General features: G+C 63.6%; 3 protein-coding genes across 3 annotated transcripts; all 3 read right to left on the bottom strand.

The window, feature by feature from the left end:
- Window positions 1–6,105: 6,105 nt before the first annotated feature.
- On the bottom strand, window positions 6,106–7,843 carry LOC129785584 (mucin-2-like; the record flags this gene model as incomplete). The annotated part of the gene is made up of 3 exons (XM_055818197.1): window positions 6,106–6,498; window positions 6,777–6,850; window positions 6,922–7,843. Coding segments are annotated over 3 exons (1,389 nt in total), but the record flags the coding sequence as incomplete, so codon positions are not given.
- A 5,151-nt stretch (window positions 7,844–12,994) lies between these two features.
- On the bottom strand, window positions 12,995–13,966 carry LOC129785555 (salivary glue protein Sgs-3-like; the record flags this gene model as incomplete). The annotated part of the gene is made up of 1 exon (XM_055817712.1): window positions 12,995–13,966. A coding segment is annotated over one exon (972 nt), but the record flags the coding sequence as incomplete, so codon positions are not given.
- Window positions 13,967–17,978: 4,012 nt separating this feature from the next.
- Window positions 17,979–19,711, bottom strand: LOC129785583 (mucin-22-like). Its single transcript, XM_055818196.1, has 2 exons — window positions 18,806–19,711; window positions 17,979–18,077 (listed from the first exon to the last, which is right to left on the bottom strand). The coding sequence occupies exons 1-2, from the start codon at window positions 19,709–19,711 to the stop codon at window positions 17,979–17,981; spliced, it is 1,005 nt and encodes a 334-aa protein (XP_055674171.1).
- Window positions 19,712–21,537: the final 1,826 nt, after the last annotated feature.

The raw sequence follows: 21,537 nt of genomic DNA, 5'->3' as shown, positions 1-21,537 counted from the left end.
ACCCCCCCCCCCAGCCCCGGTCCCCCCCTGTCAGCACCCTGACCCCCCCCCAGCACCCTGACCCCCCCCAGCCCCCGGCCCCCCCCCTGCCAGCACCCTGACCCCCCCCCCCCAGCACCCAGCCCCCCCCCGCCGGGGGGGGTTGACTCAGGCTGGGGTGACTCAGCCGGGTCTCAGAACCTTCCTGTGGGGGTGGGGAAGATCCCACTCAGCCCCCGATCCTGCCCGGATTCACCCTAAAAAGGCCACTGACCCCCCCCAGACCCACGGTGCTACCCCAGGGCCTCCAGGTACCCTAAACCTGCCCTGATTCACCCTAAAACCTCGCACAGACCCAAAATCGAAGAGATTCACCCCAAAATCCACATGGAGCCACCCCATAACGTCACTGTACCCCAAAAGCAAAGAGATTCATCCCAAAATCGAAGAGATTCACCCCCCCAACCTCACACAGACCCCAAATTGAAGAGATTCACCCCAAAATCAAAGAGATTCACCCCAAAATCCACATGGGGCCATCCCAAAGCATTGCTGTACCCCAAAATTGAAGAGATTCATCCCAAAATCAAAGAGATTCACCCCCCAAACCTCACACAGACCCCAAATCGAAGAAATTCACCCCAAAATCCAAATGGAGCCACCCCAAAGCGTCGCTGTACCCCAAATCGAAGAGATGCACCCCAAAACCTCACACAGACCCCAAATCGAAGAAATTCACCCCAAAATCCACATGGAGCCACCCCAAAGTGTTGCTGTACCCCAAAACTCCCCCTGTGGGTGGGAGGGGGTCCCCTATGGGGGGCAGGGGTCCCCCTATGTGGGGTGGGGGGGTCTCCTGTGGGTGGGAGAGGTCCCCTATGGGGTGTGGGGGGTCTCCTATGGGGGGCGGGGTCCCCTATGGGGGTGGGGGGTCTCCTGTGGGTGGGAGAGGGTCCCCTATGGGGGGTGGGGGTCCCCTATGGGTGGGTGGGGGGTCTCCTGTTGGTAGGAGGGGGTCCCCTATGGGGGGTCAGGGTCCCCTATGGGGGGTGGGGGGGTCTCCTATGGGGGGTGGGGGTCCCCTATGGGGGGCAGGGTCCCCTATGGGGGGCAGGGAGTCTCCTGTGGGTGGGAGAGGGTCCCCTATGGGGGGGTGGGGGTCCCATATGGGTTGGGTGGGGGGGTTTCCTGTTGGTAGGAGGGGGTCCCCTATGGGGGGCGGGGTCCCCTATGGGGGGTGGGGGGTCTCCTGTGGGTCGGAGAGGGTCCCCTATGGGGGGCAGGGTCCCCTATGGGTGGGTGGGTGTCCTACGTGGGTGGGGGTCCCCAGCATGGAGACCCTGGGTGGGTGTGGGGAGGGGTTACCCCCCCTAAAAACAAGGAGTGGCCGCCGCTTCTAGCCCCCTCCCCAAATCTACACTGGGGTTGCCCCAGTATAAACCAGTCTCACCAGTGGAGCCAGTCTAGTGTCTTTATTGGGGGGTCCAGCCCCAGTTTAAGTGAGGGGGGGAGGAGGGGAAGTGGGGGGGCCTGATCCTGGGGGGGGGAGGGTCACGGCCCGAAAGTGCTTATGGGTATGAGGTGATGTCAGCACCTTTAAAATTGGGGGTCATGACCTCCCAGAAAAGGCCATGACCTTGATCATGACCTCTCCCACAAAGGTCATGACCTTCATCATAACCTCCCAGAGAGGCCATGACCTTGATCATGACCTCCCAGAGAGGTCATGACCTTCACCATGACCGCCCACAAAGGTCATGACCTTGATCATGACCTCCCACAAAGGTCATGACCTTCAGCATATTGATGGGATGAGGATGAGGACCCCCCACTATGGGGTCAAAGCCCCCCCTGACCCCCCCCCCTTTAGCAGGGTGTGGGCTCTCCCACAGTTTCAGGGACCCCCACCCTGGTGGTGGTGCCCATGGTGGGGGGTGGGGGGGGGTGACACCTCCATCCTGGTGCTCCACCCCCACCCCCTGGCTCAGAACGAGGTGAAATCCGGCCTCGGGAAGTGGACCTGTTAATGGGGGGGGGGGGGGGGCGACACAGAGCGGGGGGGGGTCAGCAGGAATCGGGGGGGTCCCCACCCCCCCCACCCCCCCCCGGCGGTGGGCATTGGGGGAGGGGCGACTCACCTGTGCCGAGGAGTCCACGGAGTCGAGGTTGACCTGGTGGCTGTCCTCAACGGCGCCTGTGGGGGAGGGGCTTCATCAGGGACTTTTTTTTTTTTTTTTTTGGGGGGGGGGGCACAAGATGTCTCCCCCCTAACCCCATGGGGTCACCGGGGACCCCTCCTCTACCCCCCCCCCACCCCCCCCACCTTGGTTCTTGAAGGTGAAGCTCCCTGGGAGGCTCCACACCTCGTCTCCGTCTTCGTACCACCTCTTCTTCATCGCCTTCTCGGTGCTGGAGAGAGCGGGGAAGGGGATGCACGTGGGGGTGGGGGTCCCACCAGAAGGTCTAACCCTTGCCTGGACCTACCAGCCCCTCCCCCATGCAAAGAACCAAGCTCCCCCCCACCCCCAACCACCCCACCGAGCTTCACCCATGTTGAGGAACATGATCTTCAAACCCATCAGCTGAGGAACATCTTGACCTTTAAACCCATCAGTTGAGGAACATCTTGACCTTCAAAACCATCAACCCAACGAATCCAGAAGACCCCACCCCACCCTAGAGAGGACAATGGGGACAGACCCCCTTCCCCCAAACCCACTTCCACCACCTCTTCCCCATCACCTGTAGTAGAATCTGGTCCTCCGAGCTCGGAAGAGGAAGATGGTGAGGGTGGCGACCACCACCACCAGCACAGCCACGGCCAAGCCCAAGCCCACCGCCACCTTGCTGACCCGGCTCTTGCACCGATCGTCTTGGTACCAGTAGATATCAGTCTCGTCACAGCTGTAGGGGGGGAGGGGTTGGGGGGGGGTGTCAACGCCAAGCGGGGACCTCCAGAACCCCCCACCCCATTTTGGCAAACTCGAGACCTTCTTGGAGCAAGAGCCTGCTCCAAACCTGGGGTTTGATCCATTTCCATGGGGAGAAGAGCTTGGAGGTGGCCACAGAGGTAGACCACAAGGGTTGGACAAGCGTGGAGCAAGATCCTGCTCCATCCCTGCAGGATTTTTGACACAGTTCTACACAAAGAAGAGCTCGGACGTGGCCATGAAGGTGGCCCAGAAAGGTTGGACACATGTGAAGCAAGACCCTGCTCCAACCCAAGGTTTTTTGACCCATTTCCATGTGGAAAAGAGCTTGGAGGTGGTGATGGAGGTGGACCACAAGGGTTGGACATGTGTGGAGCAAGACCTTGTCCAGCTCAAGGTTTTTTGGCCCATTTCCATGTGGAGAAGAGCTTGGAGGTGGCCATGGAGGTGGACCACGAGGGTTGGACACGTGTGGGATGGGTTTGGAGGTGGGCGGTGGCCCTACTCAAGCCCTTACAAGCACTGTGGACCTCTCGAGGTGATCCGACACTGCCCCTTGTTGCAGTCAATGGTGCTGGAGGTGTCCGGGGTGCAGTTGGAGATGCAGTAGAAACCAGAGCTCGTCAGGTTGGGGAAGAAAAAGTCCTGGTAGCCCTCAGGCACCTCCCGCCGGCAGTAGTCTGGAGAAGACAAGAGGGGTGGGTTGGGGGGATGTTGGCCACCCCAACCCCGGCTGCATCCCCCACCTCGGTGGGGCGACCCCATCTGCTCACCCTCTTCGTTGAAGTTGAGCGACGTGTTGGCGAGCACCACGTCGGTGAAGTTGAAGCACAACTCACCTGCAGAAGAGGTAATGTGGGGGACGTGTCCCACCACCCATGGGTGGCCGGGAAGCTGTCCCCTCCACCCCTGTGGGTTGCACATCTCCTCCCCACCCCCCCTTCGGGAGGTTCACAAGTACCATCCGTGCAGTTGAGCAGCGCCGCTGCCGCCCAAATCTCTTCCTGGAGGTTCACCGTGATGTTGTGGAGCTTCTCCTGGGCTTGGGCGGTCATCATCAGGGTGATGATGACATAGTGATCCACCACAATGCTGCCGGACCTGGTGGGAAAAGCCACCATCCCGTCACAGATGCCCTTTTCCCAAGGGATTACCCCAGCTCTGGGGGAGGGGGGGATGGTTGGTGCACCCCAACACTTTCTTCCTGTTGGCCAATGGCCCAAGACTCACAGCAGACGCACGACCTGGATGCCCTGGTAGCCCTCGATGTTGCGGTAGACCACGTCTATCTGGAAGAGAAGAGGTCTCTAGGGTGGGGGGATGTCAGGATCCCTATCCCCTTCCTCTCCTCCTGGATCTCCCTCATCTTAGGTGCCCCCCCATAAACACGTCCCAGAGAAGATCACACAGAGATCTTCCAGCCCCACACAGGATGGGTTTGGATGAGCAACCAGATGTGTCCTGACCCCCAGTAGGGTCAACCCCCTCCCCTCATCCCTCTACCTGCTTCGTGAAGTTCTCAACAAACTCCATGTAGGCTAAAGAGCTGTTGTCTTGGAGGTCATCGGTTAAATTCCGGTTGGTGACCCGCAGTTTCACCTGCACCGTCCCGTTTGTTTCTGTTGAGGAAGGAGAAGGATGCAGGTCAAGGACGTTGAAGAAGACGAGGACAGAAAACCCCCTCCCTGGTGGGAAGGACCCCAACGTCTCCATCAAACGCCCACAGCTTCAGGGTTTGTTGGAAAAGAACCAGGAGAAGCTTCTTCTCCAGCCGTTGTGAGCAACCAGGAGCTTCTCTAGAGGTCAGCAGCCCACTGGCATTGAGCCCACCACGGTGGCCCTCACACACTTGAGCTCCTGAGGGTTCTACTGAGCCTTAATTACCCTGAGAAGCCTCACCAGGGACCTCCACCATCTGCTTGTTGGTCCAGGACTTGCATTTAAGCCCACACCAGAAGCTTGAACTCTGGTGGAAGGTGACCAACCTCTGGACCTAACTCTGATCCCAGCTCCTGGCCATCGTTTGGACCTGTGTCATTGTCCCACCTTCCTGTGTGGTCCTCCCTCCCTCTGGGGTGGTGACCATGGGTGGTGACCATCACCTCCACCCATTTTTGGGTGGGGAGAACGTTGCTTGTGCTGTGGATGCTCTTGGGTCACCCTTTCCCCCAGCTGTAGACCACCCCTTGCTGTTGCTTCTGGCCATGTAGGCTTGGTCCTCCACCAGAGGAACCCCCCCAAGAAAGGTTTCCTACCAGCGTTAGTTTCGATGATGGTACTGATGTCGTCACACGTGTCACCCGTGAAGCCGGTGGGACACTTGCAGTGACCGTCCACCCAAGTACCTCCGTTGTTGCAGATCCCTGGGGTAAAGACCAAGCCAAGGGGGTGAAATGACATGGAGGAGAAAGAACCCAACGGTGGGGTCTGGAGAAAAAAGTGGGCTGGCACGTACCTGGAGTGGTGGTGGGATGGGGGGTGGTCGTGGTGGTGGGATGGGGTGGGGTGGTGGGATGGGAGGTGGTTGTGGTGGTGGGACGGGGCGGGGTGGTGGTGGGATGGGAGGTGGTTCTGGTGGTGGGATGGGGCGAGGTGGTGGGATGGGAGGTGGTTCTGGTGGTGGGATGGGGTGAGGTGGTGGGATGGGAGGTGGTGGTGGGATGGGGGGGTGCTCGTGGTGGTGGGACGAGGGGTAGTGGTGGAATGGGGGGTGGTTGTAGTGGTGCGAGGTGAACTGGTGGTGGAACTGATGGATGAAGAGCTGCTGGCAGTAGAACTGCTGCTGGTGGTGATGGGAGAGGAAGTCCTGTGGGGATGTGACGTCATGGCGGGAATGGTGGATGAAGAGCTGCTCATGGGAGAACTGGCTGTGTTGGTGAAGATGGTCACCGTGTCGGTGGACGATGAGTTGGTGGGCGCCAGTGTGCTGGAGCCCATTGTGGTGGCTATCATGGAGGTGCTGGCAACTGTCGTGGTTGGCCCAGAGGTGCTGGCGACTGTCGTGGTGTGCCCAGAGGTACTAGTGGCCGTTGTGGTGGGCCCTGTGGTGATGGTAGCCATTGTGGTGGGACCAGAGGTGCTGGCAGCTGTCGTGGTGGGCCCAGGAATGGTGGCGAAAGTTGTGGTGGGCCCAGAGGTGCTGGCGACCATCGTGGTGGGCCCAGAGGTGCTACTGGCCATTGTGGTTTGCTCAGAGCTAATGGACACCATCGTGGTGGGCCCAGGGGTGCTGACAACTGTCGTGGTGGGCCCAGAGGTACTGGTGTCCTTCGTAGTGGGCCCAGAGGTGCTGGTGACGGTCGTGGTGGGTCCAGAGGTGCTGGTGACCGTCGTGGTGGGCCCTGTAGTGCTGGCGACCATCGTGGTAGGCCCAGAGAGGCTGGTGACTGTCGCGGTGGGCCCAGAGGTGCTGGTGGCCATTGTGGTGGGCCCTGTGGTGCTGCTGACCATCATCGTGGGCCCAGTGTTGCTGGAGGCAGTCGTGGTGGGCCCGGAAGTGCTGCTGACCATCGCGGTGGGCCCAGAGCTGCTGTCGACTATTGTGGTGGGCCGAGAGCTGCTGGCGACAGTTGTCATTGGTCCAGAGGTGCTGGTGTCCATTGTGGTGGGCTCAGAGGTGCTGGCGACAGTCGTGGTGGGCCCAGAGGTGCTGGTGACAGTCGTGGTGTGGACAGAGGTGCTGGCAACTGTTGCGGTGGGCCCAGAGGTGCTGTCAGCCATTGTGGTGGGCCCAGAGGTGCTGTCAGCCATTGTGGTGGGCCCAGAGCTGCTGGCGACCATCGTGGTGGGCCCTGTGGTGCTAGCGACCGTCGTGGTGGGCCCAGAGGTGCTGGCGACCGTCGTGGTGGGTCCAGAGGTGCTGGCGACTGTCGAGGTGGGCCCAGAGGTGCTGGAAGCAGTTGTAGTGGGCCCAGAGGTGCTGGCGACTGTCGTGGCGGGCCCTGTGCTGCTGGCGACCGTCGTGGTGGGGTCCTGTAGTGCTGGAGGCCATTGTGGTGGGCCCCAGGGGTGCTGGTCGCCTTTGTCGTGGGTCCAGAGGTGCTGGTGACCGTCGTAGTGGGCGCAGTGGTGCTGTCGGCCATTGTGGTGGGCCCAGAGCTGCTGGCGACCATTGTGGTGGGCCCTGTAGTGCTGGTGACGGTCGTGGTAGGCCCAGAGGTGCTGGTGTCCTTCGTGGTGAGCCCGGAGGTGCTGTCGACTGTCGTGGTGGGCCCTGTGGTGCTGGTGACAGTCGTGGTGGGCCCAGAGGTGCTGGTGGCCATTGTGGTGGGCCCAGAGGTGCTGGCGACCATTGTGGTGGGCCCAGAGGTGCTGGTCACCGTTGTGGTGGGTTCAGAGGTGCTGGTGTCCATTGTGGTGGACCCAGAGGTGCTGGTGACCGTCGTGGTGGGCCCGGAGGTGCTGGCGACCATTGTGGTGGGCTCAGAGGTGCTGGTGACTATTGCGGTGGGCCCAGAGGTGCTGGTCACCGTTGTGGTGGGTTCAGAGGTGCTGGTGTCCATTGTGGTGGGCCCAGAGCTGCTGCTGACCGTAGTGGTGGGCCCGGAGGTGCTGGCGACCGTTGTGGTGGGCTCAGAGGTGCTGGTGACTATTGCGGTGGGCCCAGAGGTGCTGGTCACCGTTGTGGGTTCAGAGGTGCTGGTGTCCATTGTGGTGGGCCCAGAGCTGCTGCTGACCGTCGTGGTGGGCCCGGAGGTGCTGGCGACCGTTGTGGTGGGCTCAGAGGTGCTGGTGACTATTGCGATGGGCCCAGAGGTGCTGGTCACCATTGTAGTGGGTACAGAGGTGCTATCGACCGTCGTGGTGGGCGCAGAGGTGCTGGTGACAGTCGTGGTGAACCCAGAGGTGCTGGAGGCCATAGTGGTGGGCCCAGAGCTGCTGGTGACCATCGTGGTGGCACCAGAGGTGCTGGCGACCGTCGTGGTGGGCCCAGAGGTGCTAGCGACCATCGTGGTGGGCTCAGAGGTGCTGGTGACCATCGTGGTGGGCCCAGAGGTGCTGAAAGCAGTTGTAGTGAGCCCAGAGGTGCTGGTGACTGTCGCGGTGGGCCCAGAGGTGCTGGCGACAGTCGTGGTGTGGACAGAGGTGCTGGTGTCCTTCGTGGTGGGCCCAGAGGTGCTGGCGACCGTCGTGGAGGGCCCAGAGGTGCTGGAGGTTGTTGTAGTGGGCCTAGAGGTGCTGGCAACCGTCGTGGTGGGCCCAGAGGTGCTGGTGACCGTTGTGGTGGGCCCAGAGGTGCTGGTGACCGTTGTGGTGGGCCCAGAGGTGATGGTGACCATCGTGGTGGGCTCAGAGGTGCTCGAGTCTCTTGTAGTGGGCACAGAGGTGCTGGAGGCCATTGTGGTGGGCCCAGAGGTGCTGGTAACCGTCGTGGAGGGCCCAGAGGTGCTGGCGACTGTCGCAGTGGGCCCAGAGGTGCTGGAGGCCATTGTGGTGGGCCCAGAGGTGCTGTCGGCCATCGTGGTGGGCCCAGAGGTGCTGGTGACCATCGTGGTGGGTCCAGAGGTGCTGGCGACCGTCGTGGTGGGCCCGGAGGTGCTGGTGACCGTCGTGGTTGGCTCAGAGCTAATGGACACCACCGTGGTGGGCTCAGAGGTGCTGGTGGCCGTAGTGGTGGGCCAAGAGGTGCTGGCAACAGTCGTGGTGAGCCCGGAGGTGCTGGCAACCGTTGTGGTGGGCTCAGAGGTGCTGGTAACTATTGCGGTGGGCCCAGAGGTGCTGGTCACCATTGTAGTGGGTACAGAGGTTCTGGCGACCGTCGTGGTGGGCCCTGTGGTGCTGGTGACAGTCGTGGTGTGGACAGACGTGCTGGCGACTGTTGCGGTGGGCCCAGAGGTGCTGGAGGCCATTGTGGTGGGCCCTGTTGTACTGGCGACCATCGTGGTGGGCCCTGTATTGCTGTTGATGGTCGTGGTGGGCCCGGAGGTGCTGAAAGCAGTTGTAGTGGGTCCAGAGGTGCTGGCAACCGTCGTGGTGGGCCCAGAGGGGCTGGTGAAAGTCGTGGTGTGGACAGAGGTGCTGGTGACGGTCGCAGTGGGCCCAGAGGTGCTGGCGACCGTCGTGGTGAGTCCTGTAGTGCTGGAGGCCATTGTGGTGGGCCCAGAGGTGCTGGTCACCTTTGTCGTGGGTCCAGATGTGCTGGCGACCGTCGTGGTGGGCCCAGTGGTGCTGTCAGTCATTGTGGTGGGCCCAGAGCTGCTGGCGACCACTGTGGTTGGCCCTGTAGTGCTGGTGACGGTCGTGGTAGGCCCAGAGGTGCTGGTGTCCTTCGTGGTGGGCCCAGAGGTGCTGTCGACTGTCGTGGTGGGCCCAGAGGTGCTGTCGGCCATTGTGGTGGGCCCAGAGCTGCTGGCGACCATTGTGGTGGGCCCTGTAGTGCTGGTGACGGTCGTGGTAGGCCCAGAGGTGCTGGTGTCCTTCGTGGTGGGTCCGGAGGTGCTGTCGACTGTCGTGGTGGGCCCTGTGGTGCCGGAGGAAATTGTGGTGGGTCCAGAGGTGCAGGCGACTGACGAGGTGGGCCCAGAGGTGCTGGAGGCAATTGTGGTGGGCCCAGAGCTGCTGGCGACCATTGTGGTGGGCCCTGTGGTGCTGGTGGCCATCATGGTCGGTCCGGAGGTGCTGGCGACCATCGTGGTAGGCTCAGAGGTGCTGGAAGCAGTTGTAGTGGGCCCAGAGGTGCTGGCGACCATCGCTGTGGGCCCAGAGGTGCTAGCGACCGTCGTGGTGGGCCCAGAGGTGCTGGTAACGGTCGTGGTGGGCCTAGAGGTGCTGGCGACCATTATGGTGGGCCCTGTGGTGCTGGTGACAGTCGTGGTGGGCCCAGAAACGCTGGTGGCCATTGTGGTGGGCCCAGTGGTGCTGGCGACCGTCGTGGTGGGCCCTGTGGTTCTGGCGACCGTCGTGGTGGGTCCTGTAGTGCTGGAGGCCATTGTGGTGGGTCCAGAGGTGCTGGTGACCGTCGTAGTGGGCCCAGTGGTGCTGTCGGCCATTGTGTTGGGCCCAGAGCTGTTGGCGACCATTGTGGTGGGCCCTGTAGTGCTGGTGACGGTCGTGGTAGGCCCAGAGCTGCTGGTGTCCTTCGTGGTGGGCCCAGAGGTGCTGTCGACTGTCGTGGTGGGCCCTGTGGTGCTGGTGACAGTCGTGGTGGGCCCAGAGGTGCTGGTGGCCATTGTGGTGGGCCCAGAGGTGCTGGTGGCCATTGTGGTGGGCCCAGAGGTGCTGGTCACCGTTGTGGTGGGTTCAGAGGTGCTGGTGTCCATTGTGGTGGGCCCAGAGGTGCTGGTGACCGTCGTGGTGGGCCCGGAGGTGCTGGCGACCGTTGTGGTGGGCTCAGAGGTGCTGGTGACAATCGTGGTGAACCCAGAGGTGCTGTCGGCCATAGTGGTGGGCCCAGAGCTGCTGGTGACCATCGTGGTGGCACCAGAGGTGCTGGTAACCGTCGTGGAGGGCCCAGAGGTGCTAGCGACCATCGTGGTGGGCCCAGAGCTGCTGGCGACCATTGTGGTGGGCCCAGAGGTGCTGGTAACCGTCGTGGAGGGCTCAGAGGTGCTTGAGTCTGTTGTAGTGGGCCCAGAGGTGCTGGCGACCATCGTGGTGGGCCCAGAGGTGCTGGTGACGGTCGTGGTGGGCCCAGAGGTGCTGGTGAAAGTCGAGGTGTGGACAGAGGTGCTGGCAACTGTCGCGGTGGGCCCAGAGGTGCTGGAGGCCATTGTGGTGGGCCCAGAGGTGCTGCCGGCCATCGTGGTGGGCCCAGAGGTGGTAGTGTCCTTCGTGGTGGGCCCAGAGGTGCTGGTGACCATCGTGGTGGGCTCAGAGGTGCTGGAGGCTGTTGTAGTGGGCCTAGAGCTGCTGGCGACCATCGCTGTGGGCCCAGAGGTGCTGGTGACCGTCGCGGTGGGTCCAGAGGTGCTGGAGGCCATTGTGGTGGGCCCAGAGGTGCTGGCGACCGTCGTGGTGGGTCCAGAGGTGCTGGCGACCGTTGTGGTGGGCCCAGAGGTGCTACTGGCCGTCGTGGTTGGCTCAGAGCTAATGGACACCACCGTGGTGAGTCCAGAGGTGCTGTCGGCCATTGTGGTTGGCTCAGAGGTGCTAGTGTCCATTGTGGTGGGCCCAGAGCTGCTGCTGACCGTCGTGGTGGGCCCTGTGGTGCTGGTGACCATCATGGTGGGCCCAGAGGTGCTGGCGACCATCGTGGTGGGCCCAGAGGTGCTGGCAACCGTTGTGGTGGGCTCAGAGGTGCTGGTGACTATTGCGGTGGGCCCAGAGGTGCTGGTGACCGTCGTGGTGGGCCCAGAGGTTCTGGTGAAAGTCGAGGTGTGGACAGAGGTGCTGGCAACTGTCGCGGTGGGCCCTGTGGTGCCGGAGGAAATTGTGGTGGGTCCAGAGGTGCAGGCGACTGACGAGGTGGGCCCAGAGGTGCTGGAGGCAATTGTGGTGGGCCCAGAGCTGCTGGCGACCATTGTGGTGGGCCCTGTGGTGCTGGTGGCCATCATGGTCGGTCCGGAGGTGCTGGCGACCATCGTGGTAGGCTCAGAGGTGCTGGAAGCAGTTGTAGTGGGCCCAGAGGTGCTGGCGACCATCGCTGTGGGCCCAGAGGTGCTAGCGACCGTCGTGGTGGGCCCAGAGGTGCTGGTAACGGTCGTGGTGGGCCTAGAGGTGCTGGCGACCATTATGGTGGGCCCTGTGGTGCTGGTGACAGTCGTGGTGGGCCCAGAAACGCTGGTGGCCATTGTGGTGGGCCCAGTGGTGCTGGCGACCGTCGTGGTGGGCCCTGTGGTTCTGGCGACCGTCGTGGTGGGTCCTGTAGTGCTGGAGGCCATTGTGGTGGGTCCAGAGGTGCTGGTGACCGTCGTAGTGGGCCCAGTGGTGCTGTCGGCCATTGTGTTGGGCCCAGAGCTGTTGGCGACCATTGTGGTGGGCCCTGTAGTGCTGGTGACGGTCGTGGTAGGCCCAGAGCTGCTGGTGTCCTTCGTGGTGGGCCCAGAGGTGCTGTCGACTGTCGTGGTGGGCCCTGTGGTGCTGGTGACAGTCGTGGTGGGCCCAGAGGTGCTGGTGGCCATTGTGGTGGGCCCAGAGGTGCTGGTGGCCATTGTGGTGGGCCCAGAGGTGCTGGTCACCGTTGTGGTGGGTTCAGAGGTGCTGGTGTCCATTGTGGTGGGCCCAGAGGTGCTGGTGACCGTCGTGGTGGGCCCGGAGGTGCTGGCGACCGTTGTGGTGGGCTCAGAGGTGCTGGTGACAATCGTGGTGAACCCAGAGGTGCTGTCGGCCATAGTGGTGGGCCCAGAGCTGCTGGTGACCATCGTGGTGGCACCAGAGGTGCTGGTAACCGTCGTGGAGGGCCCAGAGGTGCTAGCGACCATCGTGGTGGGCCCAGAGCTGCTGGCGACCATTGTGGTGGGCCCAGAGGTGCTGGTAACCGTCGTGGAGGGCTCAGAGGTGCTTGAGTCTGTTGTAGTGGGCCCAGAGGTGCTGGCGACCATCGTGGTGGGCCCAGAGGTGCTGGTGACGGTCGTGGTGGGCCCAGAGGTGCTGGTGAAAGTCGAGGTGTGGACAGAGGTGCTGGCAACTGTCGCGGTGGGCCCAGAGGTGCTGGAGGCCATTGTGGTGGGCCCAGAGGTGCTGCCGGCCATCGTGGTGGGCCCAGAGGTGGTAGTGTCCTTCGTGGTGGGCCCAGAGGTGCTGGTGACCATCGTGGTGGGCTCAGAGGTGCTGGAGGCTGTTGTAGTGGGCCTAGAGCTGCTGGCGACCATCGCTGTGGGCCCAGAGGTGCTGGTGACCGTCGCGGTGGGTCCAGAGGTGCTGGAGGCCATTGTGGTGGGCCCAGAGGTGCTGGCGACCGTCGTGGTGGGTCCAGAGGTGCTGGCGACCGTTGTGGTGGGCCCAGAGGTGCTACTGGCCGTCGTGGTTGGCTCAGAGCTAATGGACACCACCGTGGTGAGTCCAGAGGTGCTGTCGGCCATTGTGGTTGGCTCAGAGGTGCTAGTGTCCATTGTGGTGGGCCCAGAGCTGCTGCTGACCGTCGTGGTGGGCCCTGTGGTGCTGGTGACCATCATGGTGGGCCCAGAGGTGCTGGCGACCATCGTGGTGGGCCCAGAGGTGCTGGCAACCGTTGTGGTGGGCTCAGAGGTGCTGGTGACTATTGCGGTGGGCCCAGAGGTGCTGGTGACCGTCGTGGTGGGCCCAGAGGTTCTGGTGAAAGTCGAGGTGTGGACAGAGGTGCTGGCAACTGTCGCGGTGGGCCCAGAGGTGCTGGAGGAAATTGTGGTGGGCCCAGAGCTGCTGGCGACCATTGTGGTGGGCCCTGTAGTGCTGGTGACGGTCGTGGTAGGCCCAGAGGTGCTGGTGTCCTTCGTGGTGGGCCCGGAGGTGCTGTCGACTGTCGTGGTGGGCTCTGTGGTGCTGGTGACCATCATGGTGGGCCCAGAGGTGCTGAAAGCAGTTGTAGTGGGCCCAGAGGTGCTGGCGACCGTTGTGGTGGGCCCAGAGGTGCTGGCGACAGTCGTAGTGTGGACAGAGGTGCTGGCGACTGTCGTGGTGGGCCCAGAGGTGCTGTCATCCATTGTGGCGGGCCCAGAGGTGCTGGCGACCATCGTGGTGGGTCTTGTAGTTCTGGTGACGGTCGTGGTGGGCCCAGAGCTGCTGGCGACCATTGTGGTGGGCCCAGAGGTGCTGGTAACCGTCGTGGAGGGCTCAGAGGTGCTTGAGTCTGTTGTAGTGGGCCTAGAGCTGCTGGTGACCATCGTGGTGGGCCCAGAGGTGCTGGAAGCAGTTGTAGTGGGCCCAGAGGTGCTGGCGAACATCGTGGTAGGCCCAGAGGTGCTGGTGAAAGTCGTGGTGTGGACAGAGGTGCTGGCAACTGTCGCGGTGGGCCCAGAGGTGCTGTCGGCCATTGTGGTGGGCCCAGAGGTGCTGTCGGCCATTGTGGTGGGCCCAGAGGTTCTGGTGACCGTCGTGGTGGGCCCAGAGCTGCTGGTGACAATCGTGGTGGGCCCGGAGGTGCTGGTGAAAGTCGAGGTGTGGACAGAGGTGCTGGTGACCGTCGCGGTGGGCCCAGAGGTGCTGGAGGCCATTGTGGTGGGCCCAGAGGTGCTGTCGGCCATCGTGGTGGGCCCAGAGGTGGTAGTGTCCTTTGTGGTGGGCCCAGAGGTGCTGGTGACCATCGTGGTGGGCTCAGAGGTGCTGGAGGCTGTTGTAGTGGGCCTAGAGCTGCTGGCGACCATCGCTGTGGGCCCAGAGGTGCTGGCGACCGTCGTGGTGGGTCCAGAGGTGCTGGCGACCGTTGTGGTGGGCCGAGAGGTGCTACTGGCCGTCATGGTTGGCTCAGAGCTAATGGACACCACCGTGGTGGGTCCAGAGGTGCTGTCGGCCATTGTGGTTGGCTCAGAGGTTCTGGTGTCCATTGTGGTGGGCCCAGAGCTGCTGCTGACCGTCGTGGTGGGCCCTGTGGTGCTGGTGACCATCATGGTGGGCCCAGAGGTGCTGGTGACAGTCGTGGTGGGCCCAGAGGTGCTGGTGGCCACTGTGGTGGGCCCAGAGCTGCTGCTGACTGTCGTGGTGGGCACGGAGGTGCTGGCAACCGTTGTGGTGGGCTCAGAGGTGCTGGTGACTATTGCGGTGGGCCCCGAGGTGCTGGTCACCATTGTAGTGGGTACAGAGGTGCTAGCAACCGTCGTGGTGGGCCCTGTGGTGCTGGTGACAGTCGTGGTTTGGACAGAGGTGCTGGCGACTGTCGCGGTGGGCCCAGCGGTGCTGGCGACCATCGTGGTGGGCCCAGAGGTGCTGAAAGCAGTTGTAGTGGGCCCAGAGGTGCTGGCGACCGTTGTGGTGGGCCCAGAGGTGCTGGTGAAAGTCGAGGTGTGGACAGAGGTGCTGGCAACTGTCGCGGTGGGCCCAGAGGTGCTGTCGGCCATCGTGGTGGGCCCAGAGGTGCTAGTGTATTTCGTGGTGGGCCCAGAGGTGCTGGCGACTGTCGTGGTGGGCCCAGAGGTGCTGTCATCCATTGTGGTGGGCCCAGAGTTGCTAGCGACCATCGTGGTGGGCCCAGAGGTGCTGGTAACCGTCGTGGAGGGCTCAGAGGTGCTTGAGGCCATTGTGGTGGGCCCAGAGGTGCTGGCGACCATCGTGGTGGGCCCAGAGGTTCTGGTGACCGTCGTGGTGGGCCCAGAGTTTCTGGTGAAAGTCGAGGTGTGGACAGGGGTGCTGGCAACTGTCGTGGTGGGCCCAGAGGTGCTGGAGGAAATTGTGGTGGGCCCAGAGCTGCTGGCGACCATTGTGGTGGGCCCTGTAGTGCTGGTGACGGTCGTGGTAGGCCCAGAGGTGCTGGTGTCCTTCGTGGGGGGCCCAGAGGTGCTGTCGACTGTCGTGGTGGGCTCTGTGGTGCTGGTGACCATCATGGTGGGCCCAGAGGTGCTGGTGACAGTCGCGGTGGGTCCAGAGGTGCTGTCGGCCATTGTGGTGGGCCCAGAGGTGCTGGTGTCCATTGTGGTGGGCCCAGAGGTGCTGGAGGCCATTGTGGCGGGCCCAGAGGTGCTGGTGACCATCATGGTGGGCCCAGAGGTGCTGGTGACCGTCGCGGTGGGTCCAGAGGTGCTGGAGGCCATTGTGGTGGGCCCAGAGCTGCTGGCGACCGTCGTGGTGGGCCCAGAGGTGCTGGCGACCGTTGTGGTGGGCTGAGAGGTGCTACTGGCCATCGTGGTTGGCTCAGAGCTAATGGACACAGCCGTGGTGGGCCCAGAGGTGCTGTCGGCCATTGTGGTTGGCTCAGAGGTGCTGGTGTCCATTGTGGTGGGCCCAGAGGTGCTGGTGTCCATTGTGGTGCGCCCAGAGCTGCTGCTGACCGTCGTGGTGGGCCCGGAGGTGCTGGCGACCGTTGTGGTGGGCTCAGAGGTGCTGGTAACCGTCGTGGAGGGCCCAGAGGTGCTTGAGTCTGTTGTAGTGGGCCCAGAGGTGCTGGCGACCATCGTGGTGGGCCCAGAGGTGCTGGTGACCGTCGTGGTGGGCCCAGAGGTGCTGGTGAAAGTCGAGGTGTGGACAGAGGTGCTGGCAACTGTCGCGGTGGGCCCAGAGGTGCTGGAGGAAATTGTGGTGGGCCCAGAGGTGCTGCCGGCCATCGTGGTGGGCCCAGAGGTGGTAGTGTCCTTCGTGGTGGGCCCAGAGGTGCTGGTGACCATCGTGGTGGGCTCAGAGGTGCTGGAGGCTGTTGTAGTGGGCCTAGAGCTGCTGGCGACCATCGCTGTGGGCCCAGAGGTGCTGGTGACCGTCGCGGTGGGTCCAGAGGTGCTGGAGGCCATTGTGGTGGGCCCAGAGCTGCTGGCGACCGTCGTGGTGGGTCCAGAGGTGCTGGCGACCGTTGTGGTGGGCCGAGAGGTGCTACTGGCCGTCGTGGTTGGCTCAGAGCTAATGGACACCACCGTGGTGGGTCCAGAGGTGCTGTCGGCCATTGTGGTTGGATCAGAGGTGCTAGTGTCCATTGTGGTGGGCCCAGAGCTGCTGCTGACCGTCGTGGTGGGCCCTGTGGTGCTGGTGACCATCATGGTGGGCCCAGAGGTGCTGGTGACAGTCGTGGTGGGCCCAGAGGTGCTGGTGGCCATTGTGGTGGGCCCAGAGGTGCTGGCGACCATCGTGGTGGGCCCAGAGGTGCTGGTAACCATCGTGGAGGGCTCAGAGGTGCTTGAGGCTGTTGTAGTGGGCCCAGAGGTGCTGGCGACCATCGTGGTGGGCCCAGAGGTTCTGGTGACCGTTGTGGTGGGCCCAGAGGTTCTGGTGAAAGTCGAGGTGTGGACAGAGGTGCTGGCAACTGTCGCGGTGGGCCCAGAGGTGCTGGAGGAAATTGTGGTGGGCCCAGAGCTGCTGGCGACCATTGTGGTGGGCCCTGTAGTGCTGGTGACGGTCGTGGTATGCCCAGAGGTGCTGGTGTCCTTCGTGGTGGGCCCGGAGGTGCTGTCGACTGTCGTGGTGGGCTCTGTGGTGCTGGTGACCATCATGGTGGGCCCAGAGGTGCTGGCGACAGTCGCGGTGGGTCCAGAGGTGCTGTCGGCCATCGTGGTGGGCCCAGAGGTGCTGGTGTCCATTGTGGTGGGCCCAGAGGTGCTGGAGGCCATTGTGGCGGGCCCAGAGGTGCTGGTGACCATCATGGTGGGCCCAGAGGTGCTGGTGACCGTCGCGGTGGGTCCAGAGGTGCTGGAGGCCATTGTGGTGGGCCCAGAGCTGCTGGCGACCGTCGTGGTGGGCCCAGAGGTGCTGGCGACCGTTGTGGTGGGCCGAGACGTGCTACTGGCCATCGTGGTTGGCTCAGAGCTAATGGACACAACCGTGGTGGGCCCAGAGGTGCTGTCGGCCATTGTGGTTGGCTCAGAGGTGCTGGTGTCCATTGTGGTGGGCCCAGAGGTGCTGGTGGCCATTGTGGTGGGCCCAGAGCTGCTGCTGACCGTCGTGGCGGGCCCGGAGGTGCTGGCGACCGTTGTGGTGGGCTCAGAGGTGCTGGTGACTATTGCGGTGGGCCCAGAGGTGCTGGTCACCGTTGTAGTGGGTACAGAGGTGCTAGCGACCGTCGTGGTGGGCCCTGTGGTGCTGGTGACAGTCGTGGTTTGGACAGAGGTGCTGGTGACTGTTGCGGTGGGCCCAGAGGTGCTACTGGCCATTTTTGTGGGCCCAGAGCTGCTGGTGACCATCGTGGTGGGCCCAGAGGTGCTGAAAGCAGTTGTAGTGGGCCCAGAGGTGCTGGCGACCGTTGTGGTGGGCCCAGAGGTGCTGTCATCCATTGTGGCGGGCCCAGAGGTGCTAGCGACCATCGTGGTGGGCTCAGAGCTGCTGGTGACCATCGTGGTGGGCCCAGAGGTGCTGAAAGCAGTTGTAGTGGGCCCAGAGGTGCTGGCGACCGTTGTGGTGGGCCCAGAGGTGCTGTCATCCATTGTGGCGGGCCCAGAGGTGCTGGCGACCATCGTGGTGGGTCTTGTAGTTCTGGTGACGGTCGTGGTGGGCCCAGAGCTGCTGGCGACCATTGTGGTGGGCCCAGAGGTGCTGGTAACCGTCGTGGAGGGCTCAGAGGTGCTTGAGTCTGTTGTAGTGGGCCTAGAGCTGCTGGTGACCATCGTGGTGGGCCCAGAGGTGCTGGAAGCAGTTGTAGTGGGCCCAGAGGTGCTGGCGAACATCGTGGTAGGCCCAGAGGTGCTGGTGAAAGTCGTGGTGTGGACAGAGGTGCTGGCAACTGTCGCGGTGGGCCCAGAGGTGCTGTCGGCCATTGTGGTGGGCCCAGAGGTGCTGTCGGCCATTGTGGTGGGCCCAGAGGTGCTGGTGACCGTCGTGGTGGGCCCAGAGCTGCTGGTGACCATCGTGGTGGGCCCGGAGGTGCTGGTGAAAGTCGAGGTGTGGACAGAGGTGCTGGTGACCGTCGCGGTGGGCCCAGAGGTGCTGGAGGCCATTGTGGTGGGCCCAGAGGTGCTGTCGGCCATCGTGGTGGGCCCAGAGGTGGTAGTGTCCTTTGTGGTGGGCCCAGAGGTGCTGGTGACCATCGTGGTGGGCTCAGAGGTGCTGGAGGCTGTTGTAGTGGGCCTAGAGCTGCTGGCGACCATCGCTGTGGGCCCAGAGGTGCTGGCGACCGTCGTGGTGGGTCCAGAGGTGCTGGCGACCGTTGTGGTGGGCCGAGAGGTGCTACTGGCCGTCATGGTTGGCTCAGAGCTAATGGACACCACCGTGGTGGGTCCAGAGGTGCTGTCGGCCATTGTGGTTGGCTCAGAGGTTCTGGTGTCCATTGTGGTGGGCCCAGAGCTGCTGCTGACCGTCGTGGTGGGCCCTGTGGTGCTGGTGACCATCATGGTGGGCCCAGAGGTGCTGGTGACAGTCGTGGTGGGCCCAGAGGTGCTGGTGGCCACTGTGGTGGGCCCAGAGCTGCTGCTGACTGTCGTGGTGGGCACGGAGGTGCTGGCAACCGTTGTGGTGGGCTCAGAGGTGCTGGTGACTATTGCGGTGGGCCCCGAGGTGCTGGTCACCATTGTAGTGGGTACAGAGGTGCTAGCAACCGTCGTGGTGGGCCCTGTGGTGCTGGTGACAGTCGTGGTTTGGACAGAGGTGCTGGCGACTGTCGCGGTGGGCCCAGCGGTGCTGGCGACCATCGTGGTGGCACCAGAGGTGCTGGTGGCCATCGTGGTGGGCCCAGAGGTGCTGGCGACCGTCATGGTGGGCTCAGAGGTGCTGGTGACCATCGTGGTGGGCCCAGAGGTGCTGAAAGCAGTTGTAGTGGGCCCAGAGGTGCTGGCGACCGTTGTGGTGGGCCCAGAGGTGCTGGTGAAAGTCGAGGTGTGGACAGAGGTGCTGGCAACTGTCGCGGTGGGCCCAGAGGTGCTGTCGGCCATCGTGGTGGGCCCAGAGGTGCTAGTGTATTTCGTGGTGGGCCCAGAGGTGCTGGCGACTGTCGTGGTGGGCCCAGAGGTGCTGTCATCCATCGTGGTGGGCCCAGAGGTGCTGGTAACCGTCGTGGAGGCCTCAGAGGTGCTTGAGGCTGTTGTAGTGGGCCCAGAGGTGCTGGCGACCATCGTGGTGGGCCCAGAGGTTCTGGTGACCGTCGTGGTGGGCCCAGAGGTTCTGGTGAAAGTCGAGGTGTGGACAGAGGTGCTGGCAACTGTCGTGGTGGGCCCAGAGGTGCTGGAGGATATTGTGGTGGGCCCAGAGCTGCTGGCGACCATTGTGGTGGGCCCTGTAGTGCTGGTGACGGTCGTGGTAGGCCCAGAGGTGCTGGTGTCCTTCGTGGGGGGCCCAGAGGTGCTGTCGACTGTCGTGGTGGGCTCTGTGGTGCTGGTGACCATCATGGTGGGCCCAGAGGTGCTGGTGACAGTCGCGGTGGGTCCAGAGGTGCTGTCGGCCATTGTGGTGGGCCCAGAGGTGCTGGTGTCCATTGTGGTGGGCCCAGAGGTGCTGGAGGCCATTGTGGCGGGCCCAGAGGTGCTGGTGACCATCATGGTGGGCCCAGAGGTGCTGGTGACCGTCGCGGTGGGTCCAGAGGTGCTGGAGGCCATTGTGGTGGGCCCAGAGCTGCTGGCGACCGTCGTGGTGGGCCCAGAGGTGCTGGCGACCGTTGTGGTGGGCTGAGAGGTGCTACTGGCCATCGTGGTTGGCTCAGAGCTAATGGACACAGCCGTGGTGGGCCCAGAGGTGCTGTCGGCCATTGTGGTTGGCTCGGAGGTGCTGGTGTCCATTGTGGTGCGCCCAGAGCTGCTGCTGACCGTCGTGGTGGGCCCGGAGGTGCTGGCGACCGTTGTGGTGGGCTCAGAGGTGCTGGTAACCGTCGTGGAGGGCTCAGAGGTGCTTGAGTCTGTTGTAGTGGGCCCAGAGGTGCTGGCGACCATCGTGGTGGGCCCAGAGGTGCTGGTGACCGTCGTGGTGGGCCCAGAGGTGCTGGTGAAAGTCGAGGTGTGGACAGAGGTGCTGGCAACTGTCGCGGTGGGCCCAGAGGTGCTGGAGGAAATTGTGGTGGGCCCAGAGGTGCTGCCGGCCATCGTGGTGGGCCCAGAGGTGGTAGTGTCCTTCGTGGTGGGCCCAGAGGTGCTGGTGACCATCGTGGTGGGCTCAGAGGTGCTGGAGGCTGTTGTAGTGGGCCTAGAGCTGCTGGCGACCATCGCTGTGGGCCCAGAGGTGCTGGTGACCGTCGCGGTGGGTCCAGAGGTGCTGGAGGCCATTGTGGTGGGCCCAGAGGTGCTGGCGACCGTCGTGGTGGGTCCAGAGGTGCTGGCGACCGTTGTGGTGGGCCGAGAGGTGCTACTGGCCGTCGTGGTTGGCTCAGAGCTAATGGACACCACCGTGGTGGGTCCAGAGGTGCTGTCGGCCATTGTGGTTGGCTCAGAGGTGCTAGTGTCCATTGTGGTGGGCCCAGAGCTGCTGCTGACCGTCGTGGTGGGCCCTGTGGTGCTGGTGACCATCATGGTGGGCCCAGAGGTGCTGGTGACAGTCGTGGTGGGCCCAGAGGTGCTGGGGGCCATTGTGGTGGGCCCAGAGGTGCTGGCGACCATCGTGGTGGGCCCAGAGGTGCTGGTAACCATCGTGGAGGGCTCAGAGGTGCTTGAGGCTGTTGTAGTGGGCCCAGAGGTGCTGGCGACCATCGTGGTGGGCCCAGAGGTTCTGGTGACCGTTGTGGTGGGCCCAGAGGTTCTGGTGAAAGTCGAGGTGTGGACAGAGGTGCTGGCAACTGTCGCGGTGGGCCCAGAGGTGCTGGAGGAAATTGTGGTGGGCCCAGAGCTGCTGGCGACCATTGTGGTGGGCCCAGAGCTGCTGCTGACTGTCGTGGTGGGCACGGAGGTGCTGGCAACCGTTGTGGTGGGCTCAGAGGTGCTGGTGACTATTGCGGTGGGCCCCGAGGTGCTGGTCACCATTGTAGTGGGTACAGAGGTGCTAGCACCCGTCGTGGTGGGCCCTGTGGTACTGGTGACAGTCGTGGTTTGGACAGAGGTGCTGGCAACAGTCGCGGTGGGCCCAGCGGTGCTGGAGGCCATTGTGGTGGGCCCAGAGCTGCTGGTGACCATCGTGGTGGGCCCAGAGGTGCTGGCGACCGTCATGGTGGGCCCAGAGGTGCTAGCGACCATCGTGGTGGGCTCAGAGCTGCTGGTGACCATCGTGGTATGCCCAGAGGTGCTGAAAGTAG

This window comes from Falco peregrinus, chromosome 13 (genome assembly GCF_023634155.1).
Source record: "Falco peregrinus isolate bFalPer1 chromosome 13, bFalPer1.pri, whole genome shotgun sequence".
NCBI lineage: Eukaryota > Metazoa > Chordata > Aves > Falconiformes > Falconidae > Falco > Falco peregrinus.
Note: the sequence above shows the minus strand (reverse complement) of the source record. Positions and strands in the feature narration are given on the sequence as shown.

Excerpts from the sequence above, each read along its gene's own strand:
- LOC129785583 (XM_055818196.1), bottom strand. The coding sequence starts at position 19,711 with ATGATGGTCACCAGCACCACAGAGCCCACCACGACAGTCGACAGCACC. Across the intron at positions 18,078-18,805 it reads CCTCCGTGCCCACCACGACA|CACCTCTGGGCCTACCACGA; the intron begins GTCAGCAGCAGC and ends GACTTTCACCAG.